Source organism: Oncorhynchus masou, chromosome 19 (assembly GCF_036934945.1).
Source record: "Oncorhynchus masou masou isolate Uvic2021 chromosome 19, UVic_Omas_1.1, whole genome shotgun sequence".
Lineage (NCBI taxonomy): Eukaryota > Metazoa > Chordata > Actinopteri > Salmoniformes > Salmonidae > Oncorhynchus > Oncorhynchus masou.
Window position 1 is genome coordinate 22512997 of NC_088230.1, and position 15894 is coordinate 22528890.

A 15894-nucleotide genomic window follows, 5' to 3' on the forward strand; every position below is an offset into this window, starting at 1 on the left:
TCAGTCCCGAGCTGCCCCTCAGTCCCGAGCTGCCCCTCAGTCCCGAGCTGCCCCTCAGTCCAGTGGGGTCCTGGGTGAGGATTACTAGGCCAAGGTCGGCGGCGAGGGTCGCCTATCTAAGGACGAGAGGAAAATGGAGTAAGACTTTGTTAGAGTGGGGTCTACGTCCCGCGCCGGAGCCGCCACCGTGGACAGACGCCCACCCGGACCCTCCCCTATGGGTTTTGTTGTGCGGCCGGGAGTACGCACCTTGGGGGGGGGGGGTGTTCTGTCACGCCCTGGTCGTAGTATTTTGTGTTTTCTTTATCTATTTAGTCAGGCCAGGGTGTGACATGGGTTTTTATATGTGGTGTGTTTTGTCTTGGGTTTTTTCACATGTATTGGGATGGTAGCTTAGTGGGGTGTTCTAGGTGAATCTATGGCTGTCTGAAGTGGTTCTCAATCAGAGGCAGGTGTTTATCGTTGTCTCTGATTGGGAACCATATTTAGGCAGCCATATTCTTTGAGTGTTTCGTGGGTGATTGTCCTTATGTCCTTTTGCTCCTATTCTGTGTTAGTTTACACCAGTTTAGGCTATTTTGGTTTTCGTTCCGTTTATTGTTTTGTAGTGTTTCTGTTTAGTGTGTTTTTTCATTAAACATGAATCTCAATAGCCACGCCACATTTTGGTCCGACTCTCCTTCACCTATAGAAAGCCGTTACACTGGACATATACAGGATATTTACAGGAGAAATTATACAGAACATATACAGGACATATTTTACTGGACAAAAGCAGGATATTTACAGGACATTTTATACTGGACATATACAGGACATATACGGAACATACACACAACGTATTATAGTAGACATATACAGGACATATTAAGGAATGTATGAATTATGGTATTATTACTGTAATAGAGTGACATGCAGTATACAGAACAACAATTACCACTGATATGAATATGTATGAAGCAAATAATAAAGATATTATTATTATTACTATTGTTATACAGTATATTTAGGAGGTGCTTCAGAGCGTTAGTGAATACTTACGATACCAGCCAGGAGGTGATGATGGCCAGTAGACTGGTGTGGGTTGACAGGTGGGAACTACAACATACAACATCACATATTCATACAGAACATGCATGCTATGAAATGTCAATGTATTGAATAATCTGTTGCTTGAAATAGTGTTTCAATGTACATGATAGAAGGACAACATACTCAAAATGTGGTCTGATTCTTGTCTACTGGATGTTCCCTCGTATTGCAATGTGTCCTAAGATGAGACAGTGCTATCTGAACGGTACCATGAGGAAGACACATTTACCTGGTGCAGGTGCAGGTACCCCCGCATCTACATGTTGAGAATCTGATAATATGACAAAAAGAGGACAGAAATAAAGACATGAGGTGTTGGACAAACATGACACAAGTCATTGTACAGACTCTGACTCTTAAAAAAAGCTTTAATTAATGCATGACTGAGTTACCTTTCTTTGTGGACTTCTCCTTCTCTTCCTTTTTAAGTCTGAGTTCTGAGGAGGGAAAGGGAATGGCACAGTGGGGTTACATCTGATAGGTGACTTTGAAGTATTTTCCACCTCAGCCACTCTAAAGACCTTATTCTCCCTACTTGGAGAACTGAGGAGAAGAAGGTGAACTCCACACATATTTGACTGATTTGAATTCAATAAAACTGGGCAGTTTAAAACCGGACGATTTACTTTCTTTAAGCAGTGAGTGCTATGTGTGTCTTTTCATGAATTGTAAGACACTGGGAAAATAATACCTTTTATCACTGAGTATTTTGTTCTGTGTCCATCAAACTCTATCGAAGTCTGTACTGTTCTGCACTGTACTGCTCAGGGGCATTGACAAATCATTGAATATATAGTTTATATATCCTTTATACATATATACAGCTAAATCATTCAACTTGAGCCTGTACTGTATTTAAAAATACCATACCTCTCTTTCTGATCGCCTCTTCCAACTCCAATTTTCTTGCAACCTCTGGTTCAATGACATTGTTAGAGGAGTTACAGAGAGATGTTCAACCACACATTCAAAGGGGCAAAGCAATCTTAGAATATTTTTTATTTATTCATTGTTGTGTTTTGTTTTATTCAAATAACTTGCAAACAGCATTTTACTTGTGTGTAAAATCTGTTCTTCATTTCAAATACAAACAATATAGTAGGCTATTGCCATTCAACTTGTACTGTACTTGCCATTCAACTTAAAGAAATATTTTTTAAAAAAATGCAACCATCTCCTCAAGATGAAACATTTGTCTTTCAGAGATGTGACAATAAGCTGAAGAGGAAGATTAGTCTTACCTCTCCTTTTTGTGTTCTCAACTGGCTTGCACATGTCTCGTTCTTTATAATAGAAAAAAAATCACAGAACAATATGATTGTATATCAATCAGATTGATAAATAGAGCAACTACTACCTTCAGCGTGTTTCTGCATTACCTAATATGATGTATTATCAACATTGAAATACACAGTAAATGTACAGAAAATGCATTGTTTTCCAACAGTACCTCTCTTAGTTCTCACCACTGGTTCCTTTTTAGGGGCCTCTGAAAATGAACACAGAATACATGACACACGAGAACATTGAATACACATTCTTGCTTAGTGCTGTAGAACATGCCAAAGCTGAATGCCACACTTTTAGAGAACACGTTCAGGAATCATTAGCCACTTTAATAAATGGATCACTAGTCACTTTAATAATGCCACTTTAATACATATCTTACATACTCATCTCATATGTATATACTGTATTTTATACCATCTATTGCATCTTGCCTATGTCTCTCGGTCATCGCTCATCCATATATTTATATGTACATAATCTTATTCCACCCCTTTAGACGTGTGTGATTCGGAAGTTGTTGTGGAATTGTTAGATTACTTGTTAGATATTACTACACTGTCGGAACTACACTGTTCGCTACACTCGCATTAACATCTGCTAAACATGTGTATGTGACCAATAACATTTGATTTGATTTTGATATGATTTGAATGTATAGCTGTTTTAAAATAAAACCATATTACAGAAAAATGACTGAAAATGTCAAATGTTTGAAAATTACAATATCTAAGATTATAATTGGCATAATCATATTGTACAGCTAACTACTTCTGACAAATGTGGTTAAACGGTGAAGCGGATAAACCATCAAGAATATACAATTCAATCTCTGTTTCATCTTTAACTTTAAAACGATTTCTGATCAAACTGGAAGTGAATTAAAGATTCTACCCCTTTAAAGATGAACAGCTTTGCACTAAGATTGAAGTGGTTCATCAAAAGTCTCTAAGCTACTTTCAAAGCTACATTCAAAGCAACATGAAATATCAGCTTCACAACACATACTCTTCCAGTCAGGAGTTGCCTTTTTAGCTGTGGATGAGGAAATGGTTATGGTCAAACAAGTCATAAAGTTGTATATGTAAATGTATATTATTCGTTCATTTTAAAATACTCTCAGACTCAACTATTATGAAATTATTACAGACCAGTGTTCATTTTCATTGCCTAAACCTTTTCTCTTACACCATGCTTGAGACACTGCAAAGTCAACAACTCAGAGTGCATACTGTATCATGCAATGCTCATGTCATGTGCATATCTAGCATAGAGCTATCAAATAGAAAACCCATTGACACATTGTATAGAGATGTATAGATGTAGGATACATACTCTATATCAGGTGCATTCAATTCTTACCCTACGAGGTCTGAAGCCTGCTTGTTTTCTGTTCTACCTTTTGCACCCACCTGGTGTCCCAGGTCTAAATCAGTTTCTGATTAGAGAGGAACAATGAATGCAGTGGAACTGGCTTCAAGGTCCAGAGTTGCATTTGAGGGCTCTATATCTGTTACCAATGTAGATTTGCCCCTTTTCAAACAGCAGGGGCCAGTATTATGCCTATTAAGGCAAGGTTCAATACTGCCATGCTCTCTAAGGTCTCCACATGCTCCCAGTTACAAACATGTTATACACCAAACCACACTTTATCTGAAAACTTCCACTGAGCATTTTCTCCAAAATTGCAATTAAGATGGTTATGTTAATAGAAGAGCTGCTTCTATAAATATACAGCAGGCAACAAAAGTGAGATCATCATCACTGGCGCAGCAGTATACATGGATTACCACAGTTTACAGTACTTTCTATATGGTGCAGTTACACATTAAGAGTGCTGTTTAGGGCCCGTCATTTCTCTACTTCTATATAAGCTCTTACTTCAACAGCAACCAACACCCTCCTTGGGGAGCATGAAGCGATGCACTACTGTGCTGCTATTCCTAACCACATGAAGGATAAAGTGACTCTAACATACCTTGCTTGGCTACTTTCCTCTTGACATGTTTAGCTACATATGACACAGATATATACCAGCCATTAGAGAATTACACCCTAATGCATGGCTTATCTATACTTCTCCACTAGATGGCGACTTTGAGAAGCAAAACCAAAGAAACGCAAACCATAAGTCAAAATTGAGTTACTGGGGAGTTACTCACTACTGAACTTTTATTAACCTATGTTTGGTGGAAACACTGCAACCCTGCAGCACATATGGGTCAAGTTGTAGCAATGGACTTTGGATTACTTGATAGTTAGTATGTCTACAATAACATTTAAGCCATAAATGGAACTTCTAACACTGATATCATTAAACCAACGTTTTAAGTGTTGCTAATAGCCCAATAAGTCAGAAGCAGAAAAAGGTGTTAAGTCTACTACACGTAGGCATCCTCTAAAAGTCACAATACACTTTTATGTCAGCCAGTTCTACATATAAGGCTATATTAAGCAGATAGAATCACTCCAATAGTTGTCCTATACAAATACATTTGACCCATAGGGGAACACAGCCCTACTCACAGAAATAAGGTCAGCCAAAAGTATGGTAAAGATATGAAGGGGTTAGTAATGAACAGCTCTTACTTTTCCACAACCATGCATGATATTGATCTATTAGCGGTATATCAATACCTTTTTCCTCCGCTGGCTCACTTTCAGGTTCTTTTGGTTTTGATGAATGCATACAAGGGCACACTACTGTAAAATGGAATAAACAGCTTTAAGCTTTACGATAGATCTTTGTATTTACATGTCACTATTTATCCGTTATATTTATTCGATATTCAGATGCAGGGGTGCAACTTTGGTTTTAGAAGTGAATTTTTTAAATAAACACTCCAAACAGCCTACCCGACCGCTTGGAGGCATCCGCATGGTCCTAAAGCACACTTTTGCCTCGTTTTGTATCACATTCCAGTGATAAAACTGGGGGGGGACAAAAATGACATTTCAGAATGTGGGGGGGGGGGGCATGTCCCCCCTGTCCCCAGTGAAAGTTGCGCCCCTGTTCAGATCAATAACCAACAAGGCTGTTGATATACCTTGATGTGCAGGAGCAGCAGCTTGCTGGACCTTTACCTCTGAAAAAAAAATTGATTCACTGATCAATACAAATAAATATGTAAACAGCCAAATGGTCTGGTATACTAAACCCTCTTCTAAATAATCAATCAACATAAATGTAAGATGGAGCTCTTTTCCTTTGATGTCATACAAATATATCCTCATAAAAGACCTGTAGTGACATGCTTCAATAGCAGGGGGGAGAGAAGTTAGGTGAATCACAAACAAAGAATATAATTAATTATTCAACCAAGAGGGTGATTTTTCTCCTCAGAAAATCAATATTCAAGCAAAAAAGGGGATTTTCTGAACTAACAATACCCATGTTTCCTTCATTAAAAGTCAGATCTCTTGTACTGTAGCGTTTACATTATGCATTCATAAATCAAAAGGTTACGACTGGAATTCATTTGAAAAGTGGCAAGTGTAAGTTACAGGATGCAAATATGACAGCTTTATTAGAAATCTGAATTGCTTGAATTTGTCAGAATGAATGTGACACATTTTGATTAAACAGTAACCTTTCACTTGAGAGATAGGATCTTCACAACAAACCTATGCAGCTGAATCTAGCATCCATTGACAAAGTTGCAAATAACAGAAAAATAATGCTGGTTGCCATAGTGCTTGAGGCCATAATCAGTGGGGAAATATAATATAAGGATACCACAATACTTCCAATTTGTGTAAATCAAAAGATCATGCTGCAGAAATCAAATTTGGAGCTGCTTCTCTGATGCTTTCGGGGACATTGAGACTGATCTCATTTGAAAGCTTTTAGCCAAAAATGCTAATTCCTTCCTTGATTCTATTCAGCCCTGCGGTCAAGTACATGATCTGTGTTATTAAACAATTATTCCTTTATCTTATTTTTTTCTGTTTGTAATATATAAGCTGATAAAACAAAGCATTTCTCTTTATCCTGATTGAAATCATCAGGGATTCCAAGAGAAATATATTTCAAAAGATGGAGGTTTAATTGTTTCAGTCTTATCCTCCTTTTGCTGTTTCAACACGAATGCTGGAGAATAAATGTCAACATGTAAAGCATGCTTTAGGGCTGTAGGACAAAACAGGACAATAAAACTAGAAGATCAGGATGTCACGATCAGCTCCCTTTCTGGATCCTTTCTGGAATATATCACTGATCCATTAGTAAATATATCACTGATCCATTAGTAAATATATCACTGATCCATTAGTAAATATATCACTGATCGATCCATTAGTAAATATATCACTGATCCATTAGTAAATATATCACTGAACCATTAGTAAACATATCACTGATCCATTAGTAAATATATCACTGATCGATCCATTAGTAAATATATCACTGATCCATTAGTAAATATATCACTGATCCATTAGTATATATATCACTGATCCATTAGTAAATATATCACTGATCCATTAGTAAATATATCACTGATCGATCCATTAGTAAATATATCACTGATCCATTAGTAAATATATCACTGATCCATTAGTATATATATATCACTGATCCATTAGTAAATATATCACTGATCCATTAGTAAATATATCACTGATCCATTAGTAAATATATCACTGATCCATTAGTATATATATCACTGATCCATTAGTAAATATATCACTGATCCATTAGTAAATATATCACTGATCGATCCATTAGTAAATATATCACTGATCCATTAGTAAATATATCACTGATCCATTAGTATATATATATCACTGATCCATTAGTAAATATATCACTGATCCATTAGTAAATATATCACTGATCCATTAGTAAATATATCACTGATCCATTAGTATATATATCACTGATCCATTAGTAAATATATCACTGATCCATTAGTAAATATATCACTGATCGATCCATTAGTAAATATATCACTGATCCATTAGTAAATATATCACTGATCCATTAGTATATATATATCACTGATCCATTAGTAAATATATCACTGATCCATTAGTAAATATACAAGTATAGAGTAAATAGATATATCAATATATAGTGTAGTTTCCCATTCTATCAAATTAAAATATATGTCATTACTCATACTGTGGTCTGAACAATGTTCTTCTTTCTCAGCCAGATACAAACACAAAATAACATATACAATAGATGCTCAGTTGGACACTATTCAGCTTGAGGAGAGACAAAGATTGTGCAAGACATGACAAAAAGAAACAGTTGTCAACCAATCCTGTTCCGAGGCTTAAGGCCAAACCGCTTCACGAGACAGACGAAAAATCTGTTCCGCAGACTTTAACATAATACTTTTTGCTGTGGCAAGGTGTCCTCGGATTCTGAAGAGAATGAATAACTCCTACAGTACACTGTAAGTGGCCAGCTGCACTTAGTGTATAAGAGTATTGCCAACAGGAGTGATTGATATACAGAGGGGTTCGAAATTATTGACATATTTTATGCAAAAACAATGAGAAATTATGTTACTTTAAAACTAATGCAATTGCTCAGAGAAAAATGTTTTGTTTAATAAGTCATGCTTTTTTGTCTAAAAAAGTTAGGGGTCAGAAATATTCTGTAGGATTCTCTGTGTTCAATACCTCACCTTATGAGGATAACGGCACTGAGCCTTTTCTAAAATGTTTTATGAGTTGGAGAACACACTGGGAGGGATTTTAGACCATTCCTCCATGCAGAATCATTCCAGATCCTTGATATCCTTCATCTGCGCTTATGGACTGCCCTCTTCAATTCAAACCACATGTTTTCAGTCCAGAGACTGAGATGGCTATTGCAAAATGTTGATTTTGTGGCCAATTAACCATTTCTTTATGGATTTTGGCAACCTGGAAGCAAGGTTTTTGGATACAATATCCTGGAACTGGGTAAAATTCATGATGCCGTTGACCTTAACAAGGGCCCCAGGACCGGTGGAAGCAAAATAGCCCGATAACACCAAAGATCCACCACCATATTTTACAGTAGGTGTGGGGTTATTTTCTGCTCATGCATTCTCATTTAGACACCAAACCCACCACTGTGAGTTCATTAGAACGTGCGTTGAAGATGTCGTTCCCATAGCAACGATTAAAACATTCCCAAACCAGAAACCGTGGATTGATGGCAGCATTCGCGTGAAACTGAAAGCGCGAACCACTGCTTTTAATCAGGGCAAGGTGACTGGAAACAGTGTAGCTATTCCCTCCGCAAGGCAATCAAACAAGCTAAGCGTCAGTATAGAGACAAAGTAGAATCTCAATTCAACGGCTCAGACACAAGAGGTATGTGGCAGGATCTACAGTCAATCACGGATTACAAAAAGAAAACCAGCCCCCTCACGGACCAGGATGTCTTGCTCCCAGGCAGACTAAATAACTTTTTTGCCCGCTTTGAGGACAATACAGTGCCACTGACACGGCCTGCAACCAAAACATGCGGCCTCTCCTTCACTGCAGCCGAGGTGAGTAAAACATTTAAACGTGTTAACCCTCGCAAGGCTGCAGGCCCAGACGGCATCCCCAGCCGCGCCCTCAGAGCATGCACAGACCAGCTGGCTGGTGTGTTTACGGACATATTCAATCAATCCCTATACCAGTCTGCTGTTCCCACATGCTTCAAGAGGGCAACCATTGTTCCTGTTCCCAAGAAAGCTAAGGTAACTGAGCTAAACGACTACCGCCCCCTGGGCACTCACTTCCGTCATCATGAAGTGCTTTGAGAGACTAGTCAAGGACCATATCACCTCCACCCTACCTGACACCCTAGACCCACTCAAATTTGCTTACCGCCCAAATAGGTCCACAGACGATGCAATCTCAACCACACTGCACACTGCCCATTCTGCACACTGTGAGAATGCTGTTCATCGACTACAGCTCGTCATCAAGCTCGAGACCCTGGGTTTCGACCCCGCCCTGTGCAACTGGGTACTGGACTTCCTGACGGGCCGCCCCCAGGTGGTGAGGGTAGGCAACAACATCTCCACCCCGCTGATCCTCAACACTGGGGCCCCACAAGGGTGCATTCTGAGCCCTCTCCTGTACTCCCTGTTCACCCACGACTGCGTGGCCACGCACGCCTCCAACTCAATCATCAAGTTCGCGGACGACACAACAGTGGTAGGCTTGATTACCAACAACGACGAGACGGCCTACAGGGAGGAGGTGAGGGCCCTCGGAGTGTGGTGTCAGGAAAATAACCTCACATTCAACGTCAACAAAACTAAGGAGATGATTGTGGACTTCAGGAAACAGCAGAAGGAACACTCCCCTATCCACATCGATGGAACTGTAGTGGAGAGGGTAGTAAGTTTTAAGTTCCTCGGCATACACATCACAGACAAACTGAATTGGTCCACTCACACAGACAGCATCGTGAAGAAGGTGCAGCAGCGCCTCTTCAACCTCAGGAGGCTGAAGAAATTCGGCTTGTCACCAAAAGCACTCACAAACTTCTACAGATGCACAATCGAGAGCATCCTGGCGGGCTGTATCACCGCCTGGTACGGCAACTGCTCCGCCCACAACCGTAAGGCTCTCCAGAGGGTAGTGAGTTCTGCAGAACGCATCACCGGGGGAAAACTACCTGCCCTCCAGGACACCTACACCACCCGATGTTACAGGAAGGCCATAAAGATCATCAAGGACAACAACCACCCGAGGCACTGCCTGTTCACCCCGCTATCATCCAGAAGGCGAGGTCAGTACAGGTGCATCAAAGCTGGGACCGAGAGACTGAAAAACAGCTTCTATCTCAAGGCCATCAGACTGTTAATCAGCCACCACTAACATTGATTAGCCACTTTAATAATGGGAATTGATGGGAAATGATGTAAAATATATCACTAGCCACTTTAAACAATGCTACCTAATATAATGTTTACATACCCTACATTATTCATCTCCTGCATCTTTATGTAATATATGTATCACTAGCCACTTTAACTATGCCACTTTGTTTACATACTCATCTCATATGTATATACTGTACTCGATACCATCTACTGTATCTTGCCTATGCCGCTCTGTACCATCACTCATTCATATATCTTTATGTACATATTCTTTATCCCCCTACACTTGTGTGTATAAGACAGTAGTTTTGGAATTGTTAGTTAGATTACTTGTTGGTTATTACTGCATTGTCGGAACTAGAAGCACAAGCATTTCGCTACACTCACATTAACATCTGCTAACCATGTGTATGTGACAAATAAATTTGATTTGATTTGATTTGTGTGTGACCAAAGAGATCTATTGTCATGTAATTTGGCCAAAACACTGGTTCCAATCCAAGTTTCAATGCAGTTTAGCAAACCCCAATGCTTTTACATTTGTTGGATGACAGGAAAATAGATAGCTTTGGTCACACACACCAGTGGTGGGTTTGGTGTCTAAATGAGAATGCATGAGCAGAAAATAAACCCACACCTACTGTAAAATATGGTGGTGGATCTTTGGTGTTATCGGGCTATTTTGCTTCCACTGGTCCCTTGTTAAATGATAGGGCAATGAGATGGCCATGAGATGGCCATAAACAATGACTGGTAATGTTGCATAGTTTAAGAAAGGTCTGCAACTCACCTTTCTGGTTAAAGATAGATTTCAATAGCTGAGGTCTAATCACTTTTGAGGACACGAGCTCATGTACATATATTATGAAATATGAAAAATATAACATCATTTTTTTCCTATTCAAGAAAAGTGGGGCAATAGGGCTTGACATATCTGAAATGCTTTTTAAATATAGTAACATTTCAATTAAATTATAACATTAAGATTTCACCTTTCTTATAAATGGAAAATAAATATGATCATTCTTAGTGCCGTACAATATTGGCAAGATTTCATACACAAACAACAGAGAATTTATTAAGATCAAAAGCATCATGAAACTTTAGCCAGTACCAGGATATTTTAACTAAAAACCTGGGTGCCTCTGCCAAGAGGCTGAAACTTTGCTGCAGGTGGATCTTCCAGCAAGACAATAACCACATTCAAATCCACAAAGAAATGGTTCATTGGCCACAAAATCTACATTTTCCAATGGCCATCTCAGTCTCCGGACTTGAAACCTATTGGAAGCCTGTGGTTTGAATTGAGGAGGTCAGTCCATAGGTGCAGACGAAAGGATATCAAGGATCTAGAAAGATTCTGTATGGAGGAATGGTCTAAGATTCCTCCCAATGTGATCTCTAAACTCATAAAACATTTGAGAAAAAGGCTCAGTGCTGTTATCCTTGCAAGGTCAGGTATTCAAAGCTATTGAAACAGGGTTGTCAATCCTTTTGACCCCTACTTCTGAGAAAAAATAATTACTTGTTAAACATCATCTCTTTCTCTGAGCAATTGTATTAGTTTAACAGAATTTAATTTCCCATTTTGTTTGCGCACAACATAGCTCAACCTTTGAATAAATGATTTTATACATTACAGTCATTCTTGTTCATGTTTATCAAGGGTGTCAATCATTTCAGCCCTACACGATTTAAATGTATACATGTATGGAAGCTAAGTCCATCTCTACAAAGTCCATGTTGGCATGAGCTATATGAGAATGGATAGTAAATCTACATCAGTGTTATGATGTCATGTTTCTAAGACAGCAGCAGGAGCAAAGGGGAGTGGTTCCTCTCAGGCTAGCCTACAGGAAGTTCCTATTAGGATGTTCACTGTGTAGATTCAGAACCTAGGTTCCCATCTAGTGCATCATGGGGGCAACAGGGCAGGAGTTCCCAGCCTTTTTCTACTCTCCAAATTAACATGAAAGAATCGCTATGTGATTATATTTACAAAATTCCACCCTACCCCAGGTTGCCTCAACACATAATAATGAAATCCATGTGTATTCTAATAGTGTAAAATACCCTTTGTTGAATTGATTGCATATATTGTACCAATGCAAAGTAAAACATTTTAAAATGATAGATTTTCTCAAGGGACCACATTTCAATAGCAGCCACGTTTGGGAAATGCTGACATAGTGTATTTCTGTATTTGTGCCTCACTGACAATAACAAATACTGTGGTGGTATGGATGATTTTCTATGGCTTATAAATTATGCAAATGCTTCTAAACTAAAAATATCTTTAACAATTGCTAGAATTTGGCACTTACACATCCTACTTGACTTGATCATTCAAAATAGCTTGAGAGGCAATACCAATGACCTTAAATATAATGAAAGTCATGCCATCAGATCATCATCCAGTAGCATGCAACAAGTGTTTGCATCAAAGGCCATCATTACTCGGAATCTCTCTCACACTATTGATCCTGTTTTGCCTTTGCATACTGTAGGGACTGTGACTGTGCAGATTGTGTCCTCTTCCTCTCCCACAGGAGGATTGGCTCCTATGCAATCCTGTGGATTTGTCTCCAGCCTCTATGGTGTGTACATCTAGACCTCAGAGCTCACGACAGCCCTAAGCCTTGTGGGAGCTACACTGTCATTTAGAGACCTTGGGACAATAAGGTTCTATTTGACAAGACGTCGCAAAACAGTTCTAAGATCTGGGACGTGAAAAATACAAATGATTTCAGAACCATACATTTTGCAGATAGAACCTTATAGTCCCAAGTCCTTGATTATTCACAACATAGGCTATCGTTTCTTTTGCAATTGCTTAGATTTTTTTCACCACTTTTTCAAAAGAATAGCCACCACTTAAGCTCTTTATGGTAAAAACAAATACATACAGGAGCCTTAGAGCATGTTTAAGGTGCATTGGAAACATACCGCAATTGACTGATAACTATCAAGTAGTTTACTGACTTCGGGTGTCAGAGACCAGAAAAATATATCAGTTTACTCATCCAGAGCTAAGCTTTAGCAACATTGCTAGTTCTCCATAGGATATTGTGTATTTGTCATTTTAGTGAACTATCGCTTTAACAAATGTGTGATAAAAATGAATTAATATATTTGATGATGTGATTAGAAAGGAGAAAAGATATTCTCTTTATAACATCATTAAATGTCTGTACGTTTGTGGAAAAGTTAATGCTCAATGTCTCAGAACTATGCTTTGCTCAGATAGATCCTTGTCGTCCCAAGGTCACAATTTCCAATTGCACTTCTGTATGCTACTCTGGGGCATTATCTTACGTAAGATAGCGCGTCAATTCCGCCTGCAGTGACGTAAAACAATGACTCTGGGGTAATCTGGGTGTATTGTTTTGCTCTTAAAACCCACAGGAATCTACATACTTTGCCACAATGGCAGTTATTTCAACTTCTGTCACGTCACATTTCCCTACCATTGCAGATTAGATAATGATAATCGATAACTTCAACAAGCAATTCTCAACGGCTGGTCATGCCTTCCTCCTGGCTACTCCTACCTCGGCCAACAGCTCCCCCCGCCCCCCTCCGCAGCTACTTGCCCAAGCCTCCCCAGCTTCTCCTTCACCCACATCCATATAGCAAATGTTCTGAAAGAGCTGCAAAACCTGGACCCGTACAAATCAGCTGGTCTTGACAATCTGGACCCTCTATTTCTGAATCTATCCACTGCCATTGTCGCAACCCCTATTACCAGCCTGTTCAACCTCTCTTTCGTATCGTCTGAGATCCCCAAGGATTGGAAAACTGCCGCAGTCATCCCCCTCTTCAAAGGGGGAGACACCCTGGACCCAAACTGTTTCAGACCTTTATCCATCTAAGGTCTTCGAAAGCCAAGTCAACAAACAGATCACTGACCATCTCGAATCCCACCGTAACTTCTCCGCTGTGCAATCTGGTTTCCGAGCCGGTCACGGGTGCACCTCAGCCACGCTCAAGGTACTAAACGATATCATAACCGCCATTGATAAAAGACAGTACTATGCAGCCGTATTCATCGACCTGGCCAAGGCTTTGACTCTTTCAATCACCATATTCTTATCGGCAGACTCAGTAGTCTCGGTTTTTCTAATGACAGCCTTGCCTGGTTCACCAACTACTCTGCAGACAGAGTTCAGTGTGTCAAATCGGAGGGCATGTTGTCCGGTCCTCCGGCAGTCTCTATGGGGGTGCCACAGGGTTCAATTCTTGGGCCGACTCTTTTCTCTGTATATATCAATGATGTTGCTCTTGCTGCGGGCGATTCCCTGATCCACCTCTACGCAGACGACACCATTCTGTATACTTCTGGCCCTTCCTTGGACACTGTGCTATCTAACCTCCAAACAAGCTTCAATGCCATACAACACTCCTTCCATGGCCTCCAACTGCTCTTAAACGCTAGTAAAACCAAATGCATGCTTTTCAACCGTTCGCTGCCTGCACCCGCACGCCCGACTAGCATCACCACCCTGGATGGTTCCGACCTAGAATATGTGGACATCTGTAAGTACCTAGGTGTCTGGCTAGACTGTAAACTCTCCTTCCAGACTCATATCAAACATCTCCAATATAAAATCAAATCTAGAGTCGGCTTTCTATTCCGCAACAAAGCCTCCTTCACTCACGCCGCCAAACTTACCCTTGTTAAACTGACTATCCTACCGATCCTCAACTTCGGCGATGTCATCTACAAAATAGCTTCCAATACTCTACTCAGCAAACTGGATGCAATTTATCACAGTGTCATCTGTTTTGTTACTAAAGCACCTTATACCACCCACCACTGCGACCTGTATGCTCTAGTCGGCTGGTCTTCGCTACATATTCATCGCCAGACCCACTGGCTCCAGGTCATCTACAAGTCCATGCTAGGTAAAGCTCCGCCTTATCTCAGTTCACTGTTCACGATTGCAACACCCACCTGTTGCACGCGCTCCAGCAGGTGTATCTCACTGACCATCCCTAAAGCCAACACCTCATTTGGCCGCCTTTCCTTCCAGTTCTCTGCTGCCTGTGACTGGAACGAGACTTTTACCTCCCTCACCAACTTTAAACATCTGCTATCTGAGCAGCTAGCCGATCGCTGCAGCTGTACATAGTCCATCGGTAAATAGCCCACCCAATTTACCTACCTCATCCCCATACTGTTTTTATTTATTTACTTTTCTGCTCTTTTGCACACCAGTATCTCTGCCTGCACATGACCATTTGATCATTTATCACTCCAGTGTTAATCTGCTAAATTGTAATTATTCGCCTACCTCCTCATGCCTTTTGCACACAATGTATATAGACTCTTTTTTTTCTTTTTTCTACTGTGTTGTTGACTTGTTTATTGTTTACTCCATGTGTAACTTTGTGTTGTTGTCTGCTATGCTTTATCTTGGCCAGGTCGCAGTTGTAAATGAGAACTTGTACTCAACTTGCCTACCTGGTTAAATAAAGGTTAAATAAAAAATAAATAAAAAATAAAAAGATCATTCATAGCATGTCTCCAAACGTAAACACAATTGGCAATGGCAATTCCAAAACATTGGGGATGGAATGATATCTTGACCGTGTGATGAGTTAAATAAAGGTTCAATAAAAAGAAAGAAATCCAATAAAAATGAGTGTCCTGAATGTTAAAACAGAATACAACAAATATGTTCTAGTAGTT

At 39.7% G+C, this 15894-nt stretch overlaps 1 protein-coding gene across 1 annotated transcript in view; it reads right to left on the reverse strand.

The window, feature by feature from the left end:
- The window catches only part of LOC135505628 (titin-like), a 75133-nt gene that overhangs the window by 34984 nt on the left and 24255 nt on the right, over window positions 1–15894 (reverse strand). Inside the window, exons 8-15 of the mRNA XM_064924684.1 lie at window positions 5427–5465; window positions 5017–5082; window positions 2543–2581; window positions 2334–2375; window positions 1963–2007; window positions 1485–1529; window positions 1322–1363; window positions 1042–1098 (exon numbers count right to left, since the gene is read on the reverse strand). Coding sequence (XP_064780756.1) covers window positions 1042–1098; window positions 1322–1363; window positions 1485–1529; window positions 1963–2007; window positions 2334–2375; window positions 2543–2581; window positions 5017–5082; window positions 5427–5465 — 375 coding nt within the window. The remainder of the gene's footprint in view (window positions 1–1041; window positions 1099–1321; window positions 1364–1484; window positions 1530–1962; window positions 2008–2333; window positions 2376–2542; window positions 2582–5016; window positions 5083–5426; window positions 5466–15894) is intronic.